General features: G+C 39.8%; 1 protein-coding gene across 2 annotated transcripts in view; it reads left to right on the top strand.

The window, feature by feature from the left end:
- mtor (mechanistic target of rapamycin kinase) overlaps nucleotides 1–26,336 on the top strand; it is an 82,055-nt gene that overhangs the window by 38,897 nt on the left and 16,822 nt on the right. For both annotated transcript variants that reach the window (XM_027288345.1, XM_027288344.1), the window contains 9 exons: nucleotides 9,312–9,387; nucleotides 11,746–11,885; nucleotides 14,101–14,201; nucleotides 14,661–14,776; nucleotides 17,460–17,537; nucleotides 18,017–18,124; nucleotides 22,341–22,466; nucleotides 23,194–23,325; nucleotides 25,356–25,471. In XM_027288345.1, coding sequence (XP_027144146.1) covers nucleotides 9,312–9,387; nucleotides 11,746–11,885; nucleotides 14,101–14,201; nucleotides 14,661–14,776; nucleotides 17,460–17,537; nucleotides 18,017–18,124; nucleotides 22,341–22,466; nucleotides 23,194–23,325; nucleotides 25,356–25,471 — 993 coding nt within the window. The remainder of the gene's footprint in view (nucleotides 1–9,311; nucleotides 9,388–11,745; nucleotides 11,886–14,100; nucleotides 14,202–14,660; nucleotides 14,777–17,459; nucleotides 17,538–18,016; nucleotides 18,125–22,340; nucleotides 22,467–23,193; nucleotides 23,326–25,355; nucleotides 25,472–26,336) is intronic.

Here is a 26,336-nt window from a genome sequence, read left to right as displayed (position 1 = left end):
GCAAACAAATGTGATGATTGCAATATGTCTGTTGTTTTGTTCCAAAAATTGTCTCCAACTCTCTTGGATGTTCAGTCTTACCTTTCCATTATATTTTAAAGTGTTCAGATGACTATCTAGATGTAATAAAATTAAGATGAGTATCTTTGCTATCGTATTTTAAATATAATTGAGGCAATTTCCAACCCTTCTGCCAACTTACAGACAGCAGAAAGTTTACTAGATCTGAATCTGACTGCTTAATTTTGATCATTTTCACCTTAGGTCTATTTAAATAATATTTCTATAGTTGGCAGATGTTTCTCATGGTTCAGTAATGTAATGTTTGATGATGCATAAAGCCCGTTGACCTCTCTGTAAATCTTAACCTTAAGTCATTGATGTGCGTCAGTTTCTTTTGGAAAAATGTGCCTAATTAGCCTTCCTGGATTTCCTCATTGCCCTAACTGCTCTATGAGTCACATCTCAATGTATCCCAGCGGCATCACTTTCCTCTGGCCCTGGATTCTGTCATTTAGTGCTAGTACACAAAAGTCCAGCTGGATGCTGTTTTATACGTTTAGTATCACGCTGTTTTTCCCTTCAAAACAGCTTCTTTACGCCATCAACACAGTTTACCCTCGAACCATGTCTTACCAGGCTCTGTGTGAAGAATGCATGGCTCCTCTTAACATTAGAGGTATTCACTAAACTTTAACCAAAGCCCCCTTCTTTATATGACTTCCTCTGGAAGCCCACAGGTTTCTCTGAACAGATTTTTTCCTTTACACTTTAAGACAAGTTGGACACCCCACTGCGTTAATTGCCGCAGTCGTCTATCTCTTGATAAGTGTGAGCTGACAAAACAAAAGTGTCTCGAGTCAGAATATGCTCACAGACTTCTTTTGTGTCCCTAAGTACACTGGAAAAACGTTTTGTAATCAAACAGTGACCACCGGGGCCAAGCTGTCAGCAGAGTGCTCATGGGTTCAATTACAGGAAAGGCAGGAGGTGAACGCAGGAGCCAGTGGATTCCAAGGTTTCTATCTCAAAACTTTGAATTACATAATCTTTATTAACAGTAACCTCTTCCACCTGTCATCTCCATCTGCACAGAAGATCCTTAGTTTGAATTGTTCAGGTTTTGGTATCAGTTTGACCTATTTGAAGACATTATATTTCCTTGATTAGCTTACACAGTATTTTTTATCATACTAGGAATATGGTTTTGATTCGTCTTTGAAGTTTGAAATAATGTAATTCAGATCTCTGGCATTTAAATAAGCCAATAGAGAAAAATAGTGTCCATATTCATGGTTTTGACAGAGTCCTACAATACTGCTTATTATTTACTGCAGAGCCTCTATCAATCTTCAGTACAAGCTAGTATTACAAAGCCCTTAAACGAGCAACTGATTCACTGTGATACACTTACGGCCATTTAAAGTACCATTTTGTTTCATGCTGGATTACATAATAGATACTTTGGGTCTGCAGTTGTATCCTCCCAGTGAAGTTTAATTCACAGTTTAAAAATAGACCGGAACAGAAATGACTGTCTGACAATGCCTCTAAGCTATTATAAAAATCACCATGGGATGGATATTGCCTTAAATTTAGACACCTAAGGGAACAGCTGAGTTACCATGGATCTGAATTTCAAAATGATCTGCAATTCAGTTAAACCCGGTCACGTATAGGGGAAAAATAAACTGTTCCACATTTTCCATAATGAAGGAGACAGTATGCACCAGGGCATCCTCCAGCTCAGAGAGTGGCAGCCTTCATGCCCTGGCAGAGCAGATCATAAGGTCTGGTGGCTGAAGCTGGTGATGGTTACCAGGTGGTGTTTGTTGCGGTACAGCAGATGGGGGCCAGGCTGCGACCGTCTGCTCGCTACCCTACAAACCAGTAGCTGGAACAAACAGTACTGAAGGAGAGGAAGGTGGATTAGCCACTATTCCTCTAGAACAGTCCCCTCTGGTTTGTGTAAACACAGTTGGGCCTGTGGCACAGCTTCAGAGAGACGTTTCGTGACATTGGGATGTAAAAACAGTTGCGTCACGGGACAGAAAACAAAAAAACACTTGTGGCATTTAGGAATTTCATTGTTTGTTTTTTTTGTCAACCATTAAGTGTTTTTATCTGTATGGTTGTGATCATTAAGTAGGTTTGAGCATTAATAAAGTGAGCAGAAATATAAAAACTCACCTTTTCTTAATCATAAATCTTTTAACTACACCCATTGTCTGTCTCCATACATGTAGAAAGGATTCAATTCAATGAATTCTGAATACAGTGTAAATATTAATATTTGTGCCTCTTTTGACCAACAGCTGGCATTTAGCTGCTTCACGACATTGGTGTAATCTTTTTGTTTAAATGAGACATCTGCACCCACTGTCTTTTTCCATTGTTTAGAAGACAAATCAATTGCAGCATGAATCAGTTTCAATTGAACAAAAGAAAAAAATAATTTGTCAAAGAACTGGCATCTTTCATTGGAAACATTTAATGGATAATTTCACTGAAAATATGGTCAATATGTAGCCTGCAGCAACTTGAGACTTTCAAAACACGTTGTATATGGATCTCTTTATCCACACAGCAACAGCAGCATTCCAATGAGGTAACTGACGGGATGTTCTTTTTTTGTTTGTTTTTTTTCTTTTTTCTTTTTGTTTGAGGCCACCGGAGACGCTTTGTTCTGTTGGCCTCTTGACCTGAAGGTGAGGAACCCATGGAGAAACATTCTGTAGTGGTGTCCCAATGTGCTGATGGTATGGCGTAAACATGGGTGAAATGGTTTCTCCGGCTGATGTCTCAGTGGCCCCCTAACATACCTAATTTACTTGAGGAAAAAGAAAAAAACTGAAAGCTGTTATGTAGACCTATGCAATCAAGGGATAGACCTGTTTTCTCTGTGTATACTATTTCAACAGGTACCATTTGTGATTGCATTTATAATATCTTATTCACCCTTTTCCTGTTTACAATGCCACATTCCCAAATTATTAAGCTTAATAATAAGCTTCATTGAGAGAGCTGATTTTGGTCATCTCAAAGTCAAGAGATGCTAAGTGTTTCCCCATGCTGCGGCATCTGCTCAGTGACGAAACAACCACCTTTTTGTCTCAACGTTTTTCGAGAAATGAGAGACAAAGAGCTAGTCAGATGGAGACAGAGATGAGTTCAGCCCTCCTTTAGCCACACACATCCCAGGACAATCTGGAATGAGGCGGGTCACTGAGGTAACCACTTCCTATGCCTCTGTGCTTATCTCATGCAGTGATGCATGTGATGCTGCTGTCTCTTAAGACACACAGAGGCCAAGATCTGTATTCAGTAATGACAACATGTTGCTCATTATTTCCAAAGATGATGTGCGCATGCCGGGCTTGAAGATTTATGTTGTGTTTATGTTAAAGTTAAAGATTCGGGTCCTCATTTTATATGATGTTGACTAACACTTCTCTGATATGAATTGAAAGATGAAGTGTTGGTTTTGTCACATCATTTATCAAAGTACTGCATCTCTGGGTTTCAAACGGTTTGAGATGATTCTGTTGTTTGTCTTTTGTCTGTCTATTCAGTTTTAGACTCTTAGAAGCAAGAGGTAAGACATCCATATTAAGCAGCGGTAGTTGAATTCTTTGGTTGGGTATTTTATATTCCAACATAAATTACTTTATTATTCTTTTGTCTCTTTCTACTTTAATTTGAATGTTTTTCAATTTTCTTTTGACTGTTTTATTTCATTTTAATGTTGTATGTAAAGCATGCTGATTTGTCTCTGTTTGAAAGGGCAGTCATTCATCATCTGATTGATGAGTCAACAGTCAGTAGTACAATATCATTTTCTTTCAAAGCTCAGTCATGTGGCTAAAAAACATACAGCTGAAAAAATACATTTTGTACTCATTAATGCCAATCATTTTCTAATTGCCCATGACTGATGTCTGAATAGGATTGTCGGTGCAACATTTTCTGGACAGAGAATTAAAACAAAGGGAGTTCATGCTACATAACAAAGAAATTAGGCTAATTTGAAAGTGACTGTTTTTCCAAAAGAGAGAGTTATTTTTGTTTGTTTTTGTTTGTTTGTTTTCAAATGGGTAAAAATAGGTACAAGGTCATCTTAATGTTGTTTGATTTCTTTGCAAGACCATTAAGTTAAGTTAATCTTTAAATGTTTTCAAGAGCAGGTGTTCTGTTAATTAAAAATGTTTTATCATTTTCATTCTTAAATTCTTAGAAAATGATTGTTGTTTTTTTCTTCTTTATAGCTTCAATATGTATGTTGTTTTTTGAAGATTCAAACCTGTGCCACCTGTTAGCCAGAATAAAAGAATTGTTCTTTTATAAAATAGGCTCTCCATCCATGCTCTACGTGACAACCGCAACTGCTTGACATATTTACTCAAAAGCATGAGGTCATCTTGAATGGAATGTCTCTTTCCTTTTATTTCTCAAATTGGCCTTCTCGTGCCGTTTCCTTGGAAAGTGTTTGTTTCAGAGACCATAGTCGGTTGAAGCAGCGTTGCGAGTGTTGTCAACAAAGTTCTAACTCCACCCGTTTCTCATCTGTCTACTAGGACAAGGCTTGCGTAATGGAAAGAACTCCCCCAAGGTGCTAGATAGTTGGGTTCATTGTGCCTGGGAATAATGTTGATTGCATTTTGGCTACCCCACGAATGAACAGTTCAAGCTAGTGTCACTTTTCCACTTTTCCGGTAGCGGAGCATATGTAAGTCTTAGTGGTGTGAAAGATCTGTTGCTGTAATGTACCAGCTAAGAAAAAGCTGTTTCGCCTGCTTGACGGTGTCCAAATTTATGCCTCCAGCAATCTTCAACCAAATCAAACCTCGAACCAAAACATTTATATAATATATAAAATTTGAATACATGTGGGCAACTTTTTATCTCATGACTGTTCATATTCCTTGCACAACTAGTGGATCAGATACAGCTCCAAGCTTTCTTCATGGCCATTTCAACAACTTTATACTCGCATACAGTTCTTCCTATGTCAGATGTGGTTTACATTTATGATTTCTTCATATTTAACTGCAACATGTAGGTAAACTCTCGTACCTAATACTTTGTAGACTTTGTGCATTCCGTGACAATGCAGTATTACTACTTGGCAATTTGCAATTAGCATCTCAGTGAATGTGCTTCTATTCTAATTCTTTTAACCTTTGCCAATATTATCAGATGTTTTTAACAAATATCCAAACTTACAAATATTTCTTCAGCATTAAAAGTAAAACAAAACCAAAGAAAATCAATTCATTGGCCGTTGATTGTGTCCTTGAACAGTGTTTAGATAGCCATTCCCATTTTGAAGTTATTATGTTCAACATTAAGGAATGGAGTCAGCACTTGGCAAAGGGCTTAAAAATCAGTAAGGATCAAGTGGATATATTCCTAATTAGATTAGATTAGGTCCAGTAGTGAGGCCCCATTTTTCCTCTTTGTGAGATTCACATACATCTTCCCCTCTGTGGAGGGAAATATCTGCAATTTCCTCTGGGATTGTTCGCTCTCTTTAATGAAAAATCCAAGCCACTTTAGAATAGTTGAGAGGGGGATTTTCTTTCTAGTGTAACATTTGAACTATATCTAACTATATAATTTTCTACTCCCTCTTGGTGCTATCTGACCCAAGGTAATCATGGCTAAATGAATTATATTAATCAAAATCTGATGTATATATGCTTGGTCTAGAGTTTGCAGTGCAAAGTGATTTGTTTCTCTCTGTGATGAAAATTTAACAGCATGCCTGTACCAAGGCCCTGACTGAAAGATACACTAAACATTTCTAATTAACGTATGCCAAGAACGTGCCATCACTCTCCATGTTTTAATAGTTAACAGGCAAATACAAGGTATGAGGCTGTTTAAGGGGATTGTTTTTCTCTCTCTCCTCTGGTAAGAGATATTTGAGTAGCCATAACTGCGGTTCCCTGTTTTTGAGATACAAGGAGCAATAAAAATTCCCAGTCATAAAGTAAACTGAAAGACAAAACTGTTTATTCTGTATTTGGCCAAGGATGTGTCCAAATATAGGTGCAGGGTCTGCATTTGTCCTCTAAAATATTTCATAAAATTCATTCTCAGTTTTGTTTATGTTTATAGTCTACAGACTGGCTTTGTGCATTTAAAATATAGATATGTATATATATCAAGAATCTTCCTATCTGAACTGTGGAAAAAAGCAGCATGTTAACCTCATTCAGTGTTTAGAATTAAACCTCAGAGAAATCTGATTTAGGATACACAGCACATTGTCTAAATTTCATGGCAAGTTCTAATAAATCATGACAGTTTTACAGTTGGTAGAACTTAAGCTCAAGCTTTTTTCAGTGGCTTGTCTGTGTCTCCCAGGATCAGACAAAAGTTCCTGTTAGGAAGTGATACTTGTGGCCCTGCACAAGAAAGACACTTGACAGTGGTTTCAAGAGGTTTTCTGCTTGCTAAGAGTTTGATTGCGTTTTTACTTGAGGAGAATGCTATGTGAGTCCTGTCATCTGGATGTGTTTAGACCGTGTGTGCTTGGAGCTGGCAGCCAGATGGCTTCAGCTGAGGGACAATGAAATCTCCAGGGTCCACAGGAGAGAAGGCCCTCATTCTGATTTGTCTCCTCAGATAAAGCCACATCTGGGCAGCTTTAGCATACCTCAGCAGCTCGTGTATGTGACATAGAGGACACAAAGTTTGGTGTTCATTCGGTGCTTTAAAGTTGTTAATTTGACAACAAGCGGTAATTTGTTGGTCTAATTTAAATGACCAAGTATACACAACATACCAGCGTGATATCATCAGTGTTAGTCAGAATACTGGATGGTTGCCATCTGGGATAGTTATTTAATTGGTTGCTCTAACGATTCATGGCACTCTCTCAAGACCCATGAGAGTCACAGACAAATGCTTATTTACTGAAATGAGCTCACTTTCTAATGTTATGTAATCACATTCTGTCGAGTTCGATTTCCTTAAGGTCCTTAAGTCTTGCACCCTCCGTCATCTGTTTACACCAGCTTCTTTTGAAAATCAATTCAAATGCGTGTGTGTGAAACGACAATGTGACACGACAATTGTCACGCAAGATCCAAGTGTAAACCCACAGTGACGTCACCCATTGGTCTGTGGACATTTTTAAGCCACAAGTCTGGCATTATAAACGTTGTCATGTCGGATTTTTGGAGCCAAAAGTGACCACATTTGGACGAGTGCGTGGCTTTACTTCATAGACCCAGAAGAGATCGAAGGTTATGAAGGATATTTTGAGTCATTATTCAGTTTGTTTTCCGGTTTTGTTATTTATATGTCAATTCTGAAGATGCTGTTATAACTGTAATTATTTTAGGAACATTTCTGCACTTCAGTAGAACTATAACTTTTTTTATTAGCCAATAGCTTCATTTTATCAACATAATATGTAACGTGGGGCGGCACAGTGATGCACTAGCACAGGTTCTGCGTTCAAACGTTCATTTGTGTTTACTTTGGGTGGTCCAGTCACCTCTCACAGTCCAAACTCTAAATTAACTGTAGGTGTGTCTCTGTGTGTCATCCCTGTGATTGACTGGTGACCTGTCAAGGGTGTATCCCGCCTCTCGCCCAATGACAGCTGGGATTGGCGCCAAGCCACCCCCCGTGCCCCCTCTCCACTCTCTAGCTAATAGATGGATGGATATAGCTAATAAATGAATGGATGGGATCACTGTTCTGAAGTACACATACATGATTAGCTGTCCCATATGGCTGAAATTGATCTTGTTCCATATAGGCAGTGATCCATATCTGGATCCATATGTGCACTGTTTATCATTATAAAGTGTCATGCTTTGACTGATTTATAGTTCAAATTTATGTTATGTTACACATATAAAATGGATCCCAATCAGTTCCACACAGATTTGTAAAAGTAAAAACAGCTCTGGTAACACTAATATTAGCATTCTGTGTCAGTCAGTACTGAATCAGCGTATCAGAATCAGTCTTAGCAACTCAGAGCGTTGAGTTCCTAAAGTCTGCAAATGCTTTTTTGAAAGTTTCCTTCAGTGGTCAAATTGTCTTTTGTTTCCAACAATGTACAAGATAACTCCTGTTGAGTTATTTGTTATTTAACTTGTCATCATACACGTCTGCACCAGCAGCTTCGTGAACTTTGGCATGGCCACTTGCTGTGCCATTTCATCACATTTTTTGGCCTTTTACCCTTTGTCAAACCAGCGTTCTGACATATATGCTCAAGTGTCCTTCATCAACTTTTGCCTGCTGTCCTCAGGAACTCCACCGCATACCAGCACTCTTCAAACGCTACATTTTACAGATGTATTGGCCGTGGCTGCACACAGGTTTTGCAGTTGAGGAAATATAATAGACTTGCGATTCATATGAGTGTTTCCAGATGTGGTGGTGTGGGTGACTGGATGGTGTACAAACAGGAATTGTAGTGTCTTGACAGATAACGCATCATTTGTCAAAGATGCGTGACGAATGTCAATAGGCGCATTTGCTTTCCAAAATAAACACCTTGCTGAGAAAAAAGAAACATTTATTTTACATTGCCAAAATGCACTGAGGCATGTTTCTTGCTTGACATAGGTGGCAATCGTAAGACTGCTTCACTGTTTATAAATTATAAATGACTTTTCTTGAAGGCACACGGATGGCATGGGAATACAATTCTTCCTCACCACCGGACAAACCCAATGATGGATAGTGGTTCCACTGACTTTATTCTGTATTAAAATAATCTCTATCAGTGGGAAACCAATGGCTAGTTGGTTGGTGCTTGCATAGAGAAACAAATGCGTAAACCTCCTGGTGGTGGCTGTTGAGGGCCTGTTGTACATCCTCCCCAGTGGAATTAACAGCAACGTAGAGTTCTCTGCAAGGTTTCACAAGTTGGAGAAAAAAAGGGGTGGGGGAGTATTTTTCTTAATGTTAACTTTAGCTTTATCAACACATTGAAGGTGGCAAAAGTTTCTTCCAGAAGAGGTTAGACATTTGACAGATTATCAACACCTACTCAATTGGCCACCTGTGTATAATCACTCACAATGCAGATGTGCAAATCTGCTGTTATGTAACTATATAGCTGTTGTTGGCTGTTTCAAACATATATTTTATGTATACTTGGACAGCTGGACCTCAGAAATGGCTTTTCTGGCTATTAACGGGTCTTCTAATAACAATAGTGCCTACATCTACACATATTGTGTTGAACCAAAGATTTCTCCAATTGTACTTATTCCAAGTTTTGGGTTCCAAAGGGTCTCAAAGTAAATGTTTGTCTTTATTTTTGTCATATCTTGCAGCATCAACAATAAACTGCAGCAGCCAGAAGCAGCATCTGGGGTGCTGGAGTATGCCATGAAGCATTTTGGTGAACTGGTGAGTGTTTGTTTTTTGTTTCTTTTTCTTCCACGTGTCATTTTCTTGCCTTCAACCAAAAAAGGAAAACGTATCCTAGGTTGCATTCAAACCAACACTGGGACAAAAAACCTGGCCTCCTCTTTCCTTTCAGTCATACCAAACAGTTTTTCATTTAAAATGTTTTAACTGACTCAATCATTGCTGCAACTCAGCCCTCCATCTCTGGTATCATCTGGTCAAATAATTGCAAGCACACATTGTGGGTAGAATACCTTGTGGTATGTATGTGAAACATAGTGCTAATAACTGTGTCTATGGGACACAGGAGAAAATGATTGGTCCAGTGATAACTTTCTGCAGTTGTAAAATCTTGTCTCATACGTCTATCTAAGTATAGATCACGTTGCCCTGTCTGAATCTGATAAAGTCTTCAAACTGGAGCTCAAAACAGGACTCACTGGTTTATATGTAATTTTGTCACTAATATTTCTAGTTGTTCTTAGTGGACTGTATTGTATGTGGTCTCCTGTTTGCATACACTTCTTCCTGGGGTGTCCTTTTCCTCATAGACACAGTTTAACATGGGGATGAGGGTCATTTGAGACACGTACTCCCAGAACACCCTGTTCGTAATGTGCAGCATGTGGAAAAAACATCTGCTAAGCTGATCTGCAGTCAAGGGCAAGAAGCAGAAGTATGGACTTTTTCGTCCAATTGACAGGATGTTTGGATTTTCTTACATATTTGCACACCTTTTTATATGTCTCTGCTTTGTATTTAAGAAAGGCTCAGGCTACTTTTTCCCCAGCGGTTAAAAGATGTAATAGTTCATACCAAAATATACAAACCGCAATTATTTTGTGAGGTGAGTGGTTTGTCAGATCCCTAAATAGCTTTAATTACTGTAACTCTCTGTGTGACTTCTGATGGGCCAAGTTGAAAGCCACAGAATATGTCACTCCTGAATGTCAGCGTTGGTATTTATATTGAGCTAATGCCCAATTTGCCTGTATCATTTAGGTTAGCTACAACGAAATCAAAATCTTTTATATGTTCTTTCTATAATTATGGAGGTATATATTTGTCTCTGGAGTTCATGAACAGGACTACTATAATATTCCATAAAACTGCTCAGTGTTTCATGTTCTCTGTAGATGGGCCTGGTCCAGATATGAAATCACTGTCAAACAATGGACATGCACTGGACACATCACACAGATTTTCCGCATTAATTACACACAAGAAAATGTGTATTTTTTTGTTCTGATCAGTCACCTTCCATGTTACCAAAACTCCAATACAATAAGTGTGATTTTTGTTTGCTTTAGCAAATAGTCTTTTTTGATATTTTAACAGACTAAACCAGTATTAACCACTATTTGTTCTGCTTAAATTGGTAGGAATTTGATATTACTTCATTCCATTAAACATGACCATGGCCTTTTGTATTTTTTGTTCATTTCACAGCCACTATAGTTTCTCCTTCATGCTAGGAGGAGATGGTGAGGCTATTGGGTTTCAATCAGCTACACCTATGCCACTAAACCCTACACACTGGTCCTTTAATATATACAACATAGACATCAAAATCTAACGCACAGCAAGTAGATTAAAAAAGAGGAGTGACTAATTCAACAGCTTAGCTGGTGTTGATGACATACTTTATATATGACAAAAACTGGGCTATATGTTAGATAACCTAAACGTAGTATTTCCTGAGAATGCATTCACGTGGTTTTATGAGGTGGTTATTTTTAGCCCAAAGTCAAGTTTTTTTCCAACCATTAGGAACCCTATGGAAAAGGTATTTCCTTCTGCCTTTTGTGAGCCGCATTTATGCTTCTCTGTGAAAACATGGTAAAAGTGAAAAGACTCCTTAAAAACAGTTTTACTGTGCACTTCCAGGAACCATGTTTATGAGGTGACGATTTGGAAAGCTTCACTGTGGGAGGCTGTAAGGTTCCTCTATTCAGTGTCCAGTCAGGAATCATCAGTGAAGTAAAATCTGGAAGAGGTCTATCTACTTAATCATTGGTTGATGTCTCCCAAAAGAAGTCAATACCTAGAACCTAGTCACTTTTACAGAAGGTCAACGAATAGATATAATGGGTCCAGGATTGATTGATTAAGTTGGGGATCTCCAGTCAGCCATGTAATATTAGAATGTAAGTTAGATGTACAAGACTTTGCCTTACTGTAAATGAACAAAGAGCATAGTTCCAAAACTCTGCTTACACTAAAAAACAATTTATTAAATAGTCAAATGGTCAAGATAACAAACATGTTTTTGGCTATGTGATGAAATGCAGATTAAATCATGTGTATTCATGTAGTTACTTGGTTTCACTTTAATCTTTCTTATTTGACTTTCTCCAGGAAATCCAAGCCACCTGGTATGAGAAGCTGCATGAGTGGGAGGATGCCCTGGTAGCATACGACAAGAAGATCGACATGAACAAAGAGGATCCAGAGCTCATCCTGGGCAGGATGCGCTGTTTAGAGGCCCTGGGAGAATGGTATGTCCAGTAGTCATGTCTGTTGTGAGTTCAGTAGGGCTACAGTGTTCCAGACAGTGTTCCAGCCTTCAGGTCTCTAGCTTCTAATGGGTAAAGACAGTGTTTGCAGTGGTATTCACGCTCTTCCTTCTCCCACTTTTTATGTACTCATTGTGCGTAGGCAGCTTACTCCCCACAAGTCCTGACATTTAGGCCTTTGATGACGTAGTGAAAAGAGAGAGAAAGCGGTTCCTCTGAGCTGTCTCAAGTCAGTTTTCTGGGAAATGCATGAACAGCCATCTTACATTAGTAAGAGGTGCTGCCACTCCAATTAAAGCTCACCACAGCTGTGGCTCAACTCCAAAATGACTGCTCACCTTCAAAGAGAATTGCGAGGGGGAAAAAGAAAATCACAAGTCGTCCAAAGATGTCGATCGTCATAGAGCTGGTGACACTGAGCAGATGTTGATTTGCTTACGTAACCTGTTCTTCCTGTACACTGTGATTCATTTCAAAACAAAACAAAATCATAATTTTACAAGAAAACGATTCAGCTGTGTTTGTTTGTGTTGTGTTATGAGTTAGGCTTGTTGACCGGGTCTCGAGTCAAAGGAGATCAGATATGAAGGAAAACATTGTTCTCGGTTAGGAACAAGGATGTTGTACCAGAGATGTGTTCTTTGTGTTCATCTAAAACTGGTGAGAGAGCTTGTTAAAAGTCAAGTTAATAGTAGAGTTGAGTATTGGGCAGCTTTGAAGCAACATTCAGTCTAGAATGTCCATCCTAAGTTTTGAAATTATTAGTTTTATTATCATTAGCTTGACAAAAGAAGTTTGGTTTAGGAGCTGTTTCATACCTGATAAATGCTGTTACTAGTCACTCAAACAAGGCTTAAAAATCAGTTACCAAAATAACTGCATTTCAGAGTTAAATGTTGAGGCTTTTATGTCTCAATACATATTATTCTCTTTAGCATAACACATTAACACATGCTGAAAAAAGAATTGCGATCTTGCAAGTATTATTTCTTGGAAAAGAGAGCAGATTGTGGCAACAATTTGCTCCCAAATACTGAAATATGAATTCTTGGGTATTCAGAACTAGTGGTGTTCTGTTATATGATGCTAATATGTTACTGTAAATTACTCTGGCTTCTGTTCTGGTTGATTTTTCGGTAGAAATTCCAAAGCTGTGAGTGATGGTCTGCTGAGTCAAAAAACTCCAGCTCATCCTTCCGCTGGACTCTGTGTTTGTCTGATGTAGACACACGTGGGCTCTGTGTATCAGAGCTTTTTGTACTTGTTGCTTTCATGTTATACGATAGCCAGGCAGCTGGAGAACGGCTTCACTTCACTGACCCCCATCCAAACCCGGCTCTCTCTTTTTCTCTGTCTGCCCCTCCTGCTTTCTCTTCCTCATCTAAGCTCGCTCCAGCATCCAGCCTGTAAAACACATGCGGTGGGTTTGATCTCCTCCTAGACAATGAAGCACTGATTGTTGTTAATGAGGAATTAGTCTTGGTTAGATGCACCTGACCCCAACAGGAACATCCATCTGTTTGCTAGGATTCTTGATTTTATCAGACTCTGTCGGAACGGTACACTTGATTTAAGATGTTCATCTTTAAGAACAAATAAATGATGGCAGATGTAACGGAAATCAAGTCTTATCTCCTTCTCATCCATCGCCAAAAGCACTTGGCTATTGTTGTGAATGATTTCTACAATTGTTGTTTGGCGCAGGAAAAGTACATTCAGTGTCTTGACATGCATGTATTATTGAAGGATTGGACTGTGGAAGAGCCTTTTCTTTTTCTTTTTTTCTTTTTCTGGAGAGACCAGTAGCATCGGTTTAGACAAGTTGTAAAAGCTGCAGTTGTTTTGCACACTTGTCACTATGATTTTCAAATTTATGTCAGCCAGTCAGGAATGAGCTGTTACTCCTCTAGTCCAACTTCATCATGTTTAGAGTAATCTATGTTTATGCACAAATGCCAACACAGCTCTTCAAATGATATGCAAATTTTAAATGTTATTGCACAATGACGGAGCATAATTCTAGGTTGTTAAGAATCCTTTTTTTCACTCCACAGTGTGTACAACAATACTCAGCCTCTGATTACCTGATCTACTAAGGAACCTGATGATAGCTGATATCCGTTTCTGATTAACTGGGACTGAATAAATCTGGATTTGCTTTTTCTACCTTCTGAAGCCTGTGGTTAATGTGTTCCAGGGGCCAGTTGCACCAGCAGTGCTGTGAGGAGTGGACGCTGGTGAGCGAGGAAACCCAGGCCAAGATGGCTCGAATGGCTGCTGCTGCCGCCTGGGGTCTAGGTATGCACTCAAATACTTAATGTCAGGATTAAATTAACAATATAGTAGTGTTGAGCGGAGTTTCAATAGAAGAGGTTGTCTGACAACAATGCAATTAAAATGAGCAGCAGTGAAAACAGTAACAGCTCTTGCCAAGTCACCCTCGCATAACCAGATGGGAATGGTATCCAGTCATAACATTGACATATCGTAACATGCAATGGTGGAGAAAAGCAGGGACCTCACTGCAGAGGCAGCCTCTGAGGTTTGTGGTCTGTGGCTTTGACTTTCCAAATTCAATCGTAATCCTTAAGACGATACCACCCATCTCTCTGAAGACTCAAACCAACTTTTATTGTTGTCATTGGGAAGCAAAATATTGAAGCTTCAGTCATTTATATCAATAGCAAGCTCATGTGGAGTGTGGTTCAAAAGAACTTCAATCAGCTTCAGTTCTCAACTTGGTTGTTGTTTCTTCAGGTCACTGGGACAGCATGGAGGAGTACACGTGTATGATCCCAAGAGACACACATGATGGCGCTTTTTATAGGGCAGTGCTAGCCCTGCATCAGGACCTCTTCTCATTGGCCCAGCAGGTGGGTTACATCACCACTCACAAATAAACTCAATGCCAAAGATTTCCCCTCTATCCAATTTACATTAAACGTCTATATTTTTAGAAAACATCTCATAAAGACATGCCACATCGGAATCCGCCTAGCCTCTTGCTTTCTGGACTTTTCATTAGTCTTTATAGCAAGGTATGAAAAGTTAAAATCATTGGAAACCAAACGCTGCAAAGAAACATAAAAATGGCTTTACGGCTATTCCAGACAGGATCAAATTCCCCCATCAGCACAGACTTTTCATTAAAAGAAATAAAACGCGCAAGGTTTGTTTGTTTCTTTTTCCTTTACAATGTGGTACCTCCATGGCGTGGAAATGTTATGTAACTCTTGAAATTGTAAATCTTCGCAGAATTTAGCCTCAGACAAAGAAAGAGCCCATTACCCCTCCTGTCTGCCTGTCAACAAGGTCTGGTGGAGGTCATGGTGGTTTTTTCCTCATTTGATGAAGGTTGGGATATTAGATGAGCTCATGGTCCCTGGAGTTGGATTTGTTGAAGCTGGATGCCAGCACGTCTAACGAACACAATCTCCAGCACTGACACCAGTAAACACCTGCGCCTCCAGTTTCCCTAGACTCGTCCTCCCAGTCCCTTTATCACCGCAATGCCCAGAAGACCTGCTCTCTGTGCCCCCTCATCTCTCCACAGCCACATCCACAGCCACAGCCACAGCCACAGCCACCCCTGTTCTAATTTGGAGATTAGATCCAGGTGTTGCCTCTAGGATTCTGTGTCAGCTGAATAGGGAAAGCAGACTTTTGACTCTTGCGACAATGAGGCCACTCGCATTGAACGAAGAGCAATCAAAAGCAGATGGAGCGAGGGTGAAAGCTTAAATGTCAACATGAGATCAGTCTAGTCTTCTGGATGTGGTTGATAATCCTCACACTTGAGTTCTTTTGATTCCATCAGACTGTGGCTCTCCTCCCAACAACTAGGCATGTGCTCCAGAAGTCTCAGCACGCGTCTTTGTGAAGGGTTTAATGTTACTTTGCTTTATAAATCCTATTGTTTGGTTTGTTCCAGGGATGATGTGTAGACATGGCAGTCGTGCTCCCCCCAGAAAAGCAGTCTTCTATATTCATGACATATCCAGACCTCCAGTGTGTGATTTGTAAATTGTTTTTTTACAAACCAAAGGCCTCCATTCGACTTCACACTCATGTTTTGGCTTTGTTTCGAGTTTCCTCTAGTGGTTGATTTAGCTCTAACCATTCATACCACACTGTAATGATGAAGTAGTATCACTGGACTTCAGCCTATGTAAGTACATAAGTGCAACCTTTATGTAAAAGAATGAAAGATTGGGTCACGGTTTGTTTGTGCTGCCAGGAGCCAGACACTGCATTTATCAGGAGTCGTCTGGACTGCACATTTCCAATGAGGCCCCAGTGCAGTAATTCAGGAGTAAACAGGACCCTGTAAAGAAGCAGCCTCATTGTCACCTTGTCCCAACCACCCTCCCATAACCCCTCCTCTTGTTTTGCATGCCTGAAGAAGTGTTGGTGCATGCCATTCCTCCTTTTTTTCCTCCCTGCAAAAAAAAAGAAAAAAAAATAATTGTTGGGAGTCGGTTTGAAACAGCTGTGTGTCCTGGCCTCAGAGAACTTCCTCAGCCAACCTCCCTCATTTTACCTTCCCACTAATAACAGCTCCCAAAACATCAGGTGTAGAAGCCCAAGAAATCAGCACGCTTTCAGCCACAATACTTGCATCCTTGTTTGTTCCTTTTGCTCCTCTGGATCAGGTCTTACTGTTTTTCCACCCCTCAGGCTTCTCACTGGTGATGGAATGTCTGCAGTAACATTGAAACCTGCTACAGAAAGTGAGGGAGCTGGAATTTTACAAAATGAGTCAGTAATATTCAGTAAAATAGCCACAAAAAAAAAAGCACAAAGGTAAGAAAAACATTTTTAGGGGATAAATGTGCTCTGACAAGTTGGTTGCACATCATAAAAAGGTTTTGGAATTTGTGTCGTTGTCATAGCAAGAACTATGCATGACTAACAGCTCCCATTATGAATCCTCTTCATCACCCTTTGCTTTCCCTTTCTTAGAATAATTTAGGTGTTTTTAAAAAAGTAAATTTGACATCCACAAACCATGGTCACATAATTCTCATGGTGTTGCTCTCAACGGTTCATTTACCTCTCCTCATAAAACACTTGGCAGTCAGCAGTGCATCAAACCATTTCGCTATATAAGCAGGCGTTCTAGTCCTAGTTGCACTAATGTCACTGTTGGCTGCCCTTAAGCGAAAAGGGTGTGAGCAGCAAGCAATAACATGGCTTTGTGCTTTTGCACAAAGTGGTTTTATTTCCTGGGTTTTGTCCAATCCTGGCTGGTCCCGGGCCAAGGAGAATTCCGGGGTCAGGCTATCTTTACCTTATTGCTATTTAGCTTTACTGACTAGTCAGTGTCTTGGGGGAGTCAAGTGATGAATTAAACCTGTGTTTCTCATGTTGAGGTTTTACAGTGACTTTAGAAGCTAACCAGTAATTGCACCATCAGTGCCATTCAGAAGAACTTATTAAAACAAAAAATAAATAAATTCAGACAGTGGCAGATGTCTGGTCATTGTTTTTGTGTGATCATTCAAATTTAACACTATGATTATGTGGCTTCCTCCCCCCCGATTGTTTTTCATGCAGTGTATTGACAAAGCGAGAGACCTGCTGGATGCTGAGCTCACAGCCATGGCTGGAGAGAGCTACAGTCGAGCCTACGGGGTAAGTGTTTCTCTGAGGTAGCCAAAATATTCAGTGACTGGCTTCATTCTGGCATCTCATTTTTCATTTTAATTTCATTTTTGCTGCATGTGGCGAATTATTACAGTGATAATCAAGTTTCTGATCTACTTTAATTAGAAGTAAAAAGTATAGATATTTACAGTTTCTTCAAAATGTATTATACCTACAAGTAGAATTGTCCATTTCAAGTCAAAAACAGCAGCTACGTTGTCAGGGAAAGCCATTTGATCCTGGTTTATTTTGATGGGTACACTGTCGCTGCAGCAGCAAACACTTCAGCAGACATCTAGATTCTCAAAGTTGTTAGAAATGACAGATGTTAACAAATCCACCATACTGAGATGACCAACCTTCTCTGACAGATGCCGCACCAGAAGTCCAGTGGTCTGCTGAATGCATTTTGCAACTTTTAACAATTAACATGTAGATAAGAATAAACGTGTGTGTTTGTTTCCTAGGCCATGGTGTCTTGCCAGATGCTGTCCGAGCTAGAGGAGGTGATCCAGTACAAGCTGGTGCCAGAGAGGAGAGACATCATTAGGGAAACATGGTGGGAGAGACTTCAGGTAACTACAGTGCATGATAAATGGACACACAAACACATGCTCGCACACACAAAGATTCACGTGTGCAACTACAAATGTAAAGCAGATGTTGGAAAGGCTACTGTTACTAATGGGAAACATTACAAACCAGACACCATGCATACATGCAAAGGCATTGTGCAAAGACTAATACCCAGTGAATAAAAGTTCACCGTCTTGTCGATTTATTTCGTAATTTCCCTGTTTGAAAATAAATTTGAAGTAAATTTATAAAAGTAGCAACGTGTTGGGCTCTGTTGAGTGTTATTTACAGAGTTTAAACAAACGTCAGATGAAGGTCAGTGGTAATTAAGTCAAAGATATGTTCCACATGCAGGCAAAGCTAGCTAGAGTCTGTCCAGAATAGTCTGTCTACAGAAATTCAGTCACATCTGTAGATTTCTAGCTAGAAAAAGAAAAGAATGAGACAATGAGCTACAGCACATTGTCAAAACAGGAAAATGTATCTGTAATCTAATGTTTTCAATACGCTGTCCACTGTGCAGTGACCAAATTGGATTTTTGTGGTTTGGCGTTGCTGTTCTCTGTTAGAGAATGAATGTGAGCCTGTGCTGCGATGAGTGAAATTTTAATGTTCTGGGTCTTTATGTTTTTAGCTATGTTTTCTTTTCTGCTATGACTTTTCTAAGCGTTTCGCCAAACGGTTTGCCGATAAACCGCCAAAAACCACAGCAAAAAAATAAATGGGTGTGTATTGGAAGAACGTTTGAGAGCTAGAGTGCGTGACATCATCGCTAAAGTGGAGAGGGAGAGAAAAATTTGTTGAAAAATACATTTTTAAACTGCGATTGGGGTCCCAAATGTCACTCTATATCAAAATGTAGGGAAATTCGAGGTGGTCGCAGTGATAACACTGCTGAAGCTGTCATTTTTATAGTTTTGGGGACAGACACAAAGATGCGCCAGTAACACGCATATCCTGCCCAATCTACTCCCATGTTAATTTGAGAAGAGAAATTTCCAAAAGGAGCAGGGAGCACCTGTTCTTTCTCTAAATCCCGAGGCTAAAGCTTCTACAATTTTCACCTGAAAATCGGCAAGGAAATTGTCCACGAGACGAGGATGCTGATGGTCATTTCGGCTTTTGGTTTGCGGCACACTTTTTTGGCATTTTTGGCCACCTTCCAGGGGCTTCATTTTGAGATTTTCTGAGTGTCTCAGGGGAGAGACACAGAGTGCGTGCGTCCACCTGTGCCTAATTAGTCTGACCCTTGTTGCTTGGCAACCTCAAGCCTGCCTTTGACTAACTTTATTGAAGTCTCTGTATGATATCAATGACTATCAATACTACATTTTTAATGTCGGCCATTTTATCCTTCTCTCTCGCCGACACAAACACAGACACATAGATAGAGAGACAGACAGACACACCACACACAGACAGACAGACACACAGGGCAGACACACAAGCACACACACACAGACAGACAGGACAAGCACACATGCATGCGCACACACAATACAAGGCAAAAGTCTTTAAAAATAAGAGTCCTGAGCAGTGTCAATAATAATGTATGGGGGCGATGGGGCCAGAGTCAGGCACACTCAAAATATATTTCAAAATTTTTCTAGTTAAACACCTCTACACACAAAACGAGATTACCCTTGATAAAACGGGGGCTTCGCTTGCTCACCTACATGAAATGGCCCTTGTAGAAATATTCAGAGAAAAAAAAACGTGGCTCATTTTGTGTAACCCCATCCAAACTCTTCCTCCTTCCAGAGACTGATTATGATTACTATTATTATCATTATTAATTGTGAATTACAGTGTTGTACATGCTGTTAAATAAGACAGGAGGACATGTGGAAGAACCACAAATTCACAAGCGGTTGGGGAAAATGTTGCCGCCCGCCAAGTCTTTGGAATTTAAGACAAATGCCATCCGATCTAAGATAATACTGTTCAGGTTCATCTTTTCCATGTTGGTCTACAACTGTAAAAGCCCTCAGCCATGTATGTGCATGTTGAGAGGAGAATTTAAGTCAGGCAGATAAAGTGATAAGCCTTTAATCTGTGATGCACCATTCCTAACTCTTGATACCATGCCATCCAAGCTGCTCAGTCTAATGCAGAAGTTATAATGCAATTTAAAGGCATTCCTGTCCCTCATCTCTTGCTCGAGATGTTTCTGACATTTTGGAAAATCCACTTCACCAAAAAACAAAAACATGCGTCATCCTCTGCCTTAATCACAGCCCAGTAAGATTGTATTTGACTGAAGACTGCAGGGGCCTGCCTGCACGGCTCCACTGTGCTTTCTTCTTCTTTTTTTTTCTCAAAGAACAAATTTGCAGTATGAGGGGTACTGAGTGTAAATGCCAGGACACTTACTGTTTCCAGAGGTCTGTCTGTATCATAAAGTCATAGTAAAGGGTATAATGCTGGAAATAGTCCAAAACAAAAACAGCACTGGCTTTGACTGGCCAAAAATGATCATACAGGAGTTTTTTTTTTTTTTTTTTAGAAATGGCTCTGGCTGGATTTTTAAAGCATCAAAAAGCAGCTAAACAAAATGGCATGTTTTCCAGCAACTGACGCAGAGTATTAGTGTAAATGTGAACTAAATGTATGCCAGCCTGTTTGTTGAATCTTAAAAAAATGAGTGACTGTCCATATTTTAGCAATTCATCATGTTTAAAAAGTCAGTATTTCTTTCCATCTAAACTGTGTATGTTGATCAATATCACCTCACTGTTACAAATGCACACAAGTATCATTTTCTTGCAATATTTCAAAAGTTTTTGTAACTTGTAATTAGCTTGACCATTGAATGGAAACCATTACACACACACTGAAATCCCTGTGCAGTAATATGAAGGTACTCTTGATCATCTCGACTTTTTCCGTTCATAACAGATGAAGGTTGGTTGGAAGAGGTATTTAGGATCAAAAGGGGTCTTCCTGAAAACAGACAGGGCCCATTATAGCAGCACCAGAGCTGAGGCTGCAATGCCTGACAGGTTTCTTCTCTCTATCGTGATTTATTGGAGCCTGACCTCATACATCTGTCTGGAAGTCACTGTCCGTGCTCCTGTACTCTTTCTCTTTACAACAGTCTCTCCCTCATCAAAGGATTAGAGGTACAGTAAAGAGCATATGAAAACACTGCACCCCACTGCTGCTGTATCAGTGTGAGTTTGTACACTTCTATCAATGTGAAGACCCTGTTTGATTTTTGGACTCTCAGCTCCCTTACTGTTCAAGCTGTTTCTGGTTCTCTGATGCAGGAGGCATTTTAACTTTCCTCTTTTGGTCCAACTTCTCCTTTGGACAAAATGTGACAGACTGTAATATTCTCACATGCAATGATGGTCCACAGTCCGGGTCAAAGAAGGAACATTGCAGTTACATGGTACACATCTTAGACAACCTGTCCAGGATGACCCCCAATGATACCCAGTTGCTCCTTTCAGCCAGTTGGGGGAATTGGATAATATGGCACTTCCTTATAGCTTCTCAGCAGAATGATTCTTACAGTTTCTAATCCCTGAACATAGTTTCTGTTTTCTAATCTGCACTTAGCCCCTTATCCCATCATGTAAAGCCCACTTCAAAGGCTTGTCCTAATATACTTTGGCCATCTAAAAAAACATAAGAAATATTACAGAAAAGATCAACAGTGGCCCAAACATGTATTATCTTTAAAACTCTGCTAGTTGCTTCAAAAGTACTGATTTCAAGACCTCTTTTGTTTGCTGCTGGTTACCATGGAACATAATGCAACCCTTGCTTGTAGCAGTGTTTGTAATTATAATCTAATTTCATCAGAGTCCTTTTTCATGAAATGTTTATATGATTTTGTCTACCCCATGTAGATTTGTCTTCAGTTCAGATCACACAGGGAGTTGGATTACTCCATTGTCTTGTCTGCGTTGCCTTCCCCTGAGGTTGGAAAAGAATGTTTAATAGTGGAAGTCATCTAATGGTACAAATCCAAATATTATTAAGACAGACTTGTGTTTGTGTGTTTGTGGTGGCATGTGAACCCCACACGTGGACAAGTTTAAGACAGGGACCACTGGTAATAATAGTAGGTTTAGACTGTACCCCTCTCTCACGTGTGTTCCGTTCTTTGGAATTTAACGATGAGGTTCCTCTCTTTGAAGGGAGTAACAAAAGAGAGATGCGTTTAACCCGCCTGTCGCTTATTATTTTTGTGTGTTTTTCCTCTAGGGTTGTCAGCGTATCGTAGAGGACTGGCAGAGGATCCTGATGGTCAGATCACTTGTCATCAGCCCCCACGAGGACATGAGGACTTGGTTGAAGTATGCCAGCCTCTGTGGCAAGAGTGGACGTCTGGTCAGTGTATTGACATACTGTATTTTGTACAAAACCCCTCAGTATTCCCTGGTCTGACCCCTGACCGTGCAGAGTTAATTATAATCGCATAACATTCAGGAGGAATAAATCAGACTTGATTAAATCAGTCTTGTCAAACGGAAAAGGGAAGTCATACCCTGACGAAGTTAAGTGCAACCATGAACTCCAGCCATGAAATTCAACCTGTTTTAACTTGGCACTGATGAAAGTAACACAGCACCCTCAATCACACTGTTTAGAAACCCGAACCTGCATATCTGCACAATTAAAGTGGGGCAATTTTCCATCCTCACTGTTGTTTTAATTGATTGCATGGGATGGCAGACAATTGGCCGATTTTTCTTTCTACACACTGTTCGTGCATTTAAACGCACACACTCGCAGAGTCCTCATCCATGATGTGACTGAAAAACAAGATGTGATTGGCTAGCGTCAAACATGGCAGGAAATGTGATTACAGGAGGTTTGGGAAAAATGACCCTACCTTCACTTTCTGTCACTCCTTGTCTTTTAAATGTGTCTTTATTCACACAAGCTCACGTACTTACTCATGACCTGTTTTTTTCCTTTACTTGTTCCTAAAGTTGTATCAAGGTGGAAGTTTAATTAAGTTCTGCCAAGTGCCGGGTTCCCTAAAGACCATCTGAGTTTCTCTTAAACCCCTTGGTGATTCATTTGCTCTCTGTTGCCCTCTTTATCCCTCCAGGCTCTGGCCCATAAGACCCTGGTGCTGCTTCTGGGTGTCGACCCCTCCAAACAACTTGATCACCCGCTGCCCACAGCCCACCCACATGTCACCTACGCTTATATGAAGTACATGTGGAAGAGTGCCCGCAAGGTATGAGCAAACAAACCTGTTATGTTATGTATATTTGTCACCAGACTTGAAAACAGAACAGGGAGAGCTTAAATTATCTGCACTGAAACATCAACTAACAAACTACATCTATAGAAAAACGTTAAAAAATTGCTACCTGCTTTAACAGGATGACTGCATAAGGAGAATCAAGCTTGATTAATCAATCTCAATAGGCTTTTGAAGCTTTTTTTGTGATTATTAAAATTGACTGATCTTGAAACAACACAACACTGTTTACTGTGAAAAAAAGAAAACATACATACATACATAGTGCCTAAATACCATCACAAACAAACTTAAATTATTAAACAACATGAAATTGCAGCTATTGCCAGCATGTCTAGTCTAGAAACTCACAGTAAATTTGGAGCGTATATTTAGACCATCCTTTTTTAACAGTGTAATGCGCAGAGGCTGTCGTATTAATTGGTAAATTGTTGTAATATTAAGGAAACAGTGTAATAAACTCCATGAATAGTGTGAAGTTGATATTATGTTACTGATTGTTATCTGAGATTTGATCTGAGTTTATTGAGACTGATTTATATTTAATTTAAAAGCAACAGCTGCCGAGCAAAAATCCTAAATTGTTAACATATTCATGATGATGTTGGTTGATTGCGGTTAAAGTTTTTATTTAATTTGGGAGTCGAACAGTGGTTCTGAGTAATATTGGACAGTGTTGCGATTAGTGAGATTTGCGTGTTCCTCTGATCGGACACAGTTACAGTATTTTAGGAATTCCAGCTGTTCATAAATATTCCAGGATTTGGTTGAATTTGCATTTATTATTTTGAATCCAGTAGAGACTTCCAAATATAGCTCAGACTTATGTAACGTTTAAGAGGCTCAGTAAACCCAACTCAACTGTTACATTTAGATTAATGTTGTTATTAATTTTCCATATCCATGGAAATGGTGGATGAAGTAAGCCACTTAATAGGTTACTATAAAAGTTAGTATTTGTTCAGAAGGTTTTGTGCTGTCTGTGGCTGAGCATCCAACACAAGAGCACTGGCCAAAACTTCCAGCTACCAGCAGTGGTGACCTAACATTATACTATACTGTATGTTTCACCAGAGCAGCATGGGATTGAACCGCTCTGCCCTGTGCCATTTGTCTACTACACATTCACATACAGTATATACACCCCCAAACACACATAAACACACATTTATTGCCAGGTGTTGAAGAGTGTTTGTGGCTCCATAGTGCAGGTCTCATTAGGGGACTTAGGTAAGTGTGAGTATAAAAGTTGCTGTTGTAGGCCCAGCTGCACTGCTCACCAGGCCAGTCAGACTATGAAAACACACACACACACACACGCATTGGATGTTTCTGGTGTTTAGGAACTGTAGAGAACGTCAGCTCAGTATATCTCTCATCAAACCTGCCATGCCTGGGACATTAATCAGTAAAACCCATGTAATACAGGGTCCTCTTTTAGGTATAATGGATTAGAAGTAAAGGCAAGACTTGAATCGGAGCCTGAACAGTTTAATTTTCAATTTAATTTTCACATATAGAATTTTAATGTTGGTTATACATGTGAACTTTTCAAACAAAAACAAAAAAAATGTTACATAGATTCAAAAACAGTGTAACCATGACAGCACAAGGTTTCCACAGTTAGCCATTGGTGATATAAACAGTAAAGAATGTCCATTGTTGTTCTGCATCAGACTGGACAGTCAGCTCTGTAGGGGCTGATGACAACAAATGAGTAATAATTGTGCCACTTGTGCTGAGATAGGCAGATAATTACTGGGCACTGCATCACGACAACACTGTTTCAGAGGAAGGCTACAGAATACGTGCTGAATCTGTCAAGACAGAAATGAGTGTGACAAATGTGTTAGCACCATCTGTTCACCGTTTATCACAAATCACATGCCTGTATTTAATTTAAAAGTGATTTTCTAAAAAGTGACAAAGCCCCACAGACAAACAGACTCCTCTTAATGAAACAGTCCTTACCTGCTGTCGGTATTTGTTTTGTATCTCTACAGATCGATGCCTTCCAGCACATGCAGCACTTTGTGCAAGGGATGCAGCAGCAAGCCCAGCACGCCATTGCAGCCGAGGATCAACAGCATAAGCTGGAACTCCACAAACTGATGGCCAGGTCTGCTTTTTTTCTAGACGCAGCAGCTCACCACTAGAAAACATTTTTTAAGTATGCCACAATAGGAAAAGCACCGATGTAAATGTTAAAATGAATGATGGCTGAATTCCATTAAGCCGCCTGAGTTTCGGGTTCCTGGTGTTTTGCATGCTGGCTCACTGACACACTGTCATGACTTACTGGGGAACTTGAATACAAGTTTATTAATGTTATTATTAACACATGTGCTCCTCTTACTATGACAAGTCAAACTGCGTGCTGTGAAAACAGCCTATGGTGGATATCAATTGTTGCTAGCATTTGATCAGGATGATTTGCACAGCACAAGGTATTACATACATTAAAGTACATCTTTACTGTTAAGCAAATGATAATCTGAGCTCATCTCATCTCTCTAGATGCACAATAAGATAAGACTGCATGGCTTTTGTTTCTCGGTACATATCACTAGTGAGGCTACTAGAGGCTCCTGCTTGAAGTCCAGTTCACCAGAAGTAATGCCATTAAAGTGCCATTATGCATTTATAAGTGGTTCGGTTCTATTAAATCACTGAAGAAACTCTGTGCCAGCCTTCCACTCTAGCACAATGGAGAAAACACAAAGCAACATGCTGAAGAAGGGAAAAAGTAACCTCATGTATTTTCTGCCCTCATGTTGTAAACACACAGGGTCATGTACAGTGCGTTCTGCTTCTTTTCCATGAGCATGACCAAATCTGGCATAGCACCTTTTACTTGTCCATTGCCATCGTGCAGTCTTCTTCAAAGTTGGACAGATTTTCCGAATGTCTCACGTCAGGCTTTTCGATAAAAATGTCACGGTGGCACGGTGCCTACAGGTATCGCAGGCCAGGTGCGTCTCCTT

This window comes from Larimichthys crocea, chromosome XV (genome assembly GCF_000972845.2).
Source record: "Larimichthys crocea isolate SSNF chromosome XV, L_crocea_2.0, whole genome shotgun sequence".
NCBI classification, from domain to species: domain Eukaryota; kingdom Metazoa; phylum Chordata; class Actinopteri; family Sciaenidae; genus Larimichthys; species Larimichthys crocea.
The sequence above is the reverse complement of the archived record's forward strand: the minus strand, read 5'-3'. Positions and strand labels throughout refer to the sequence as shown.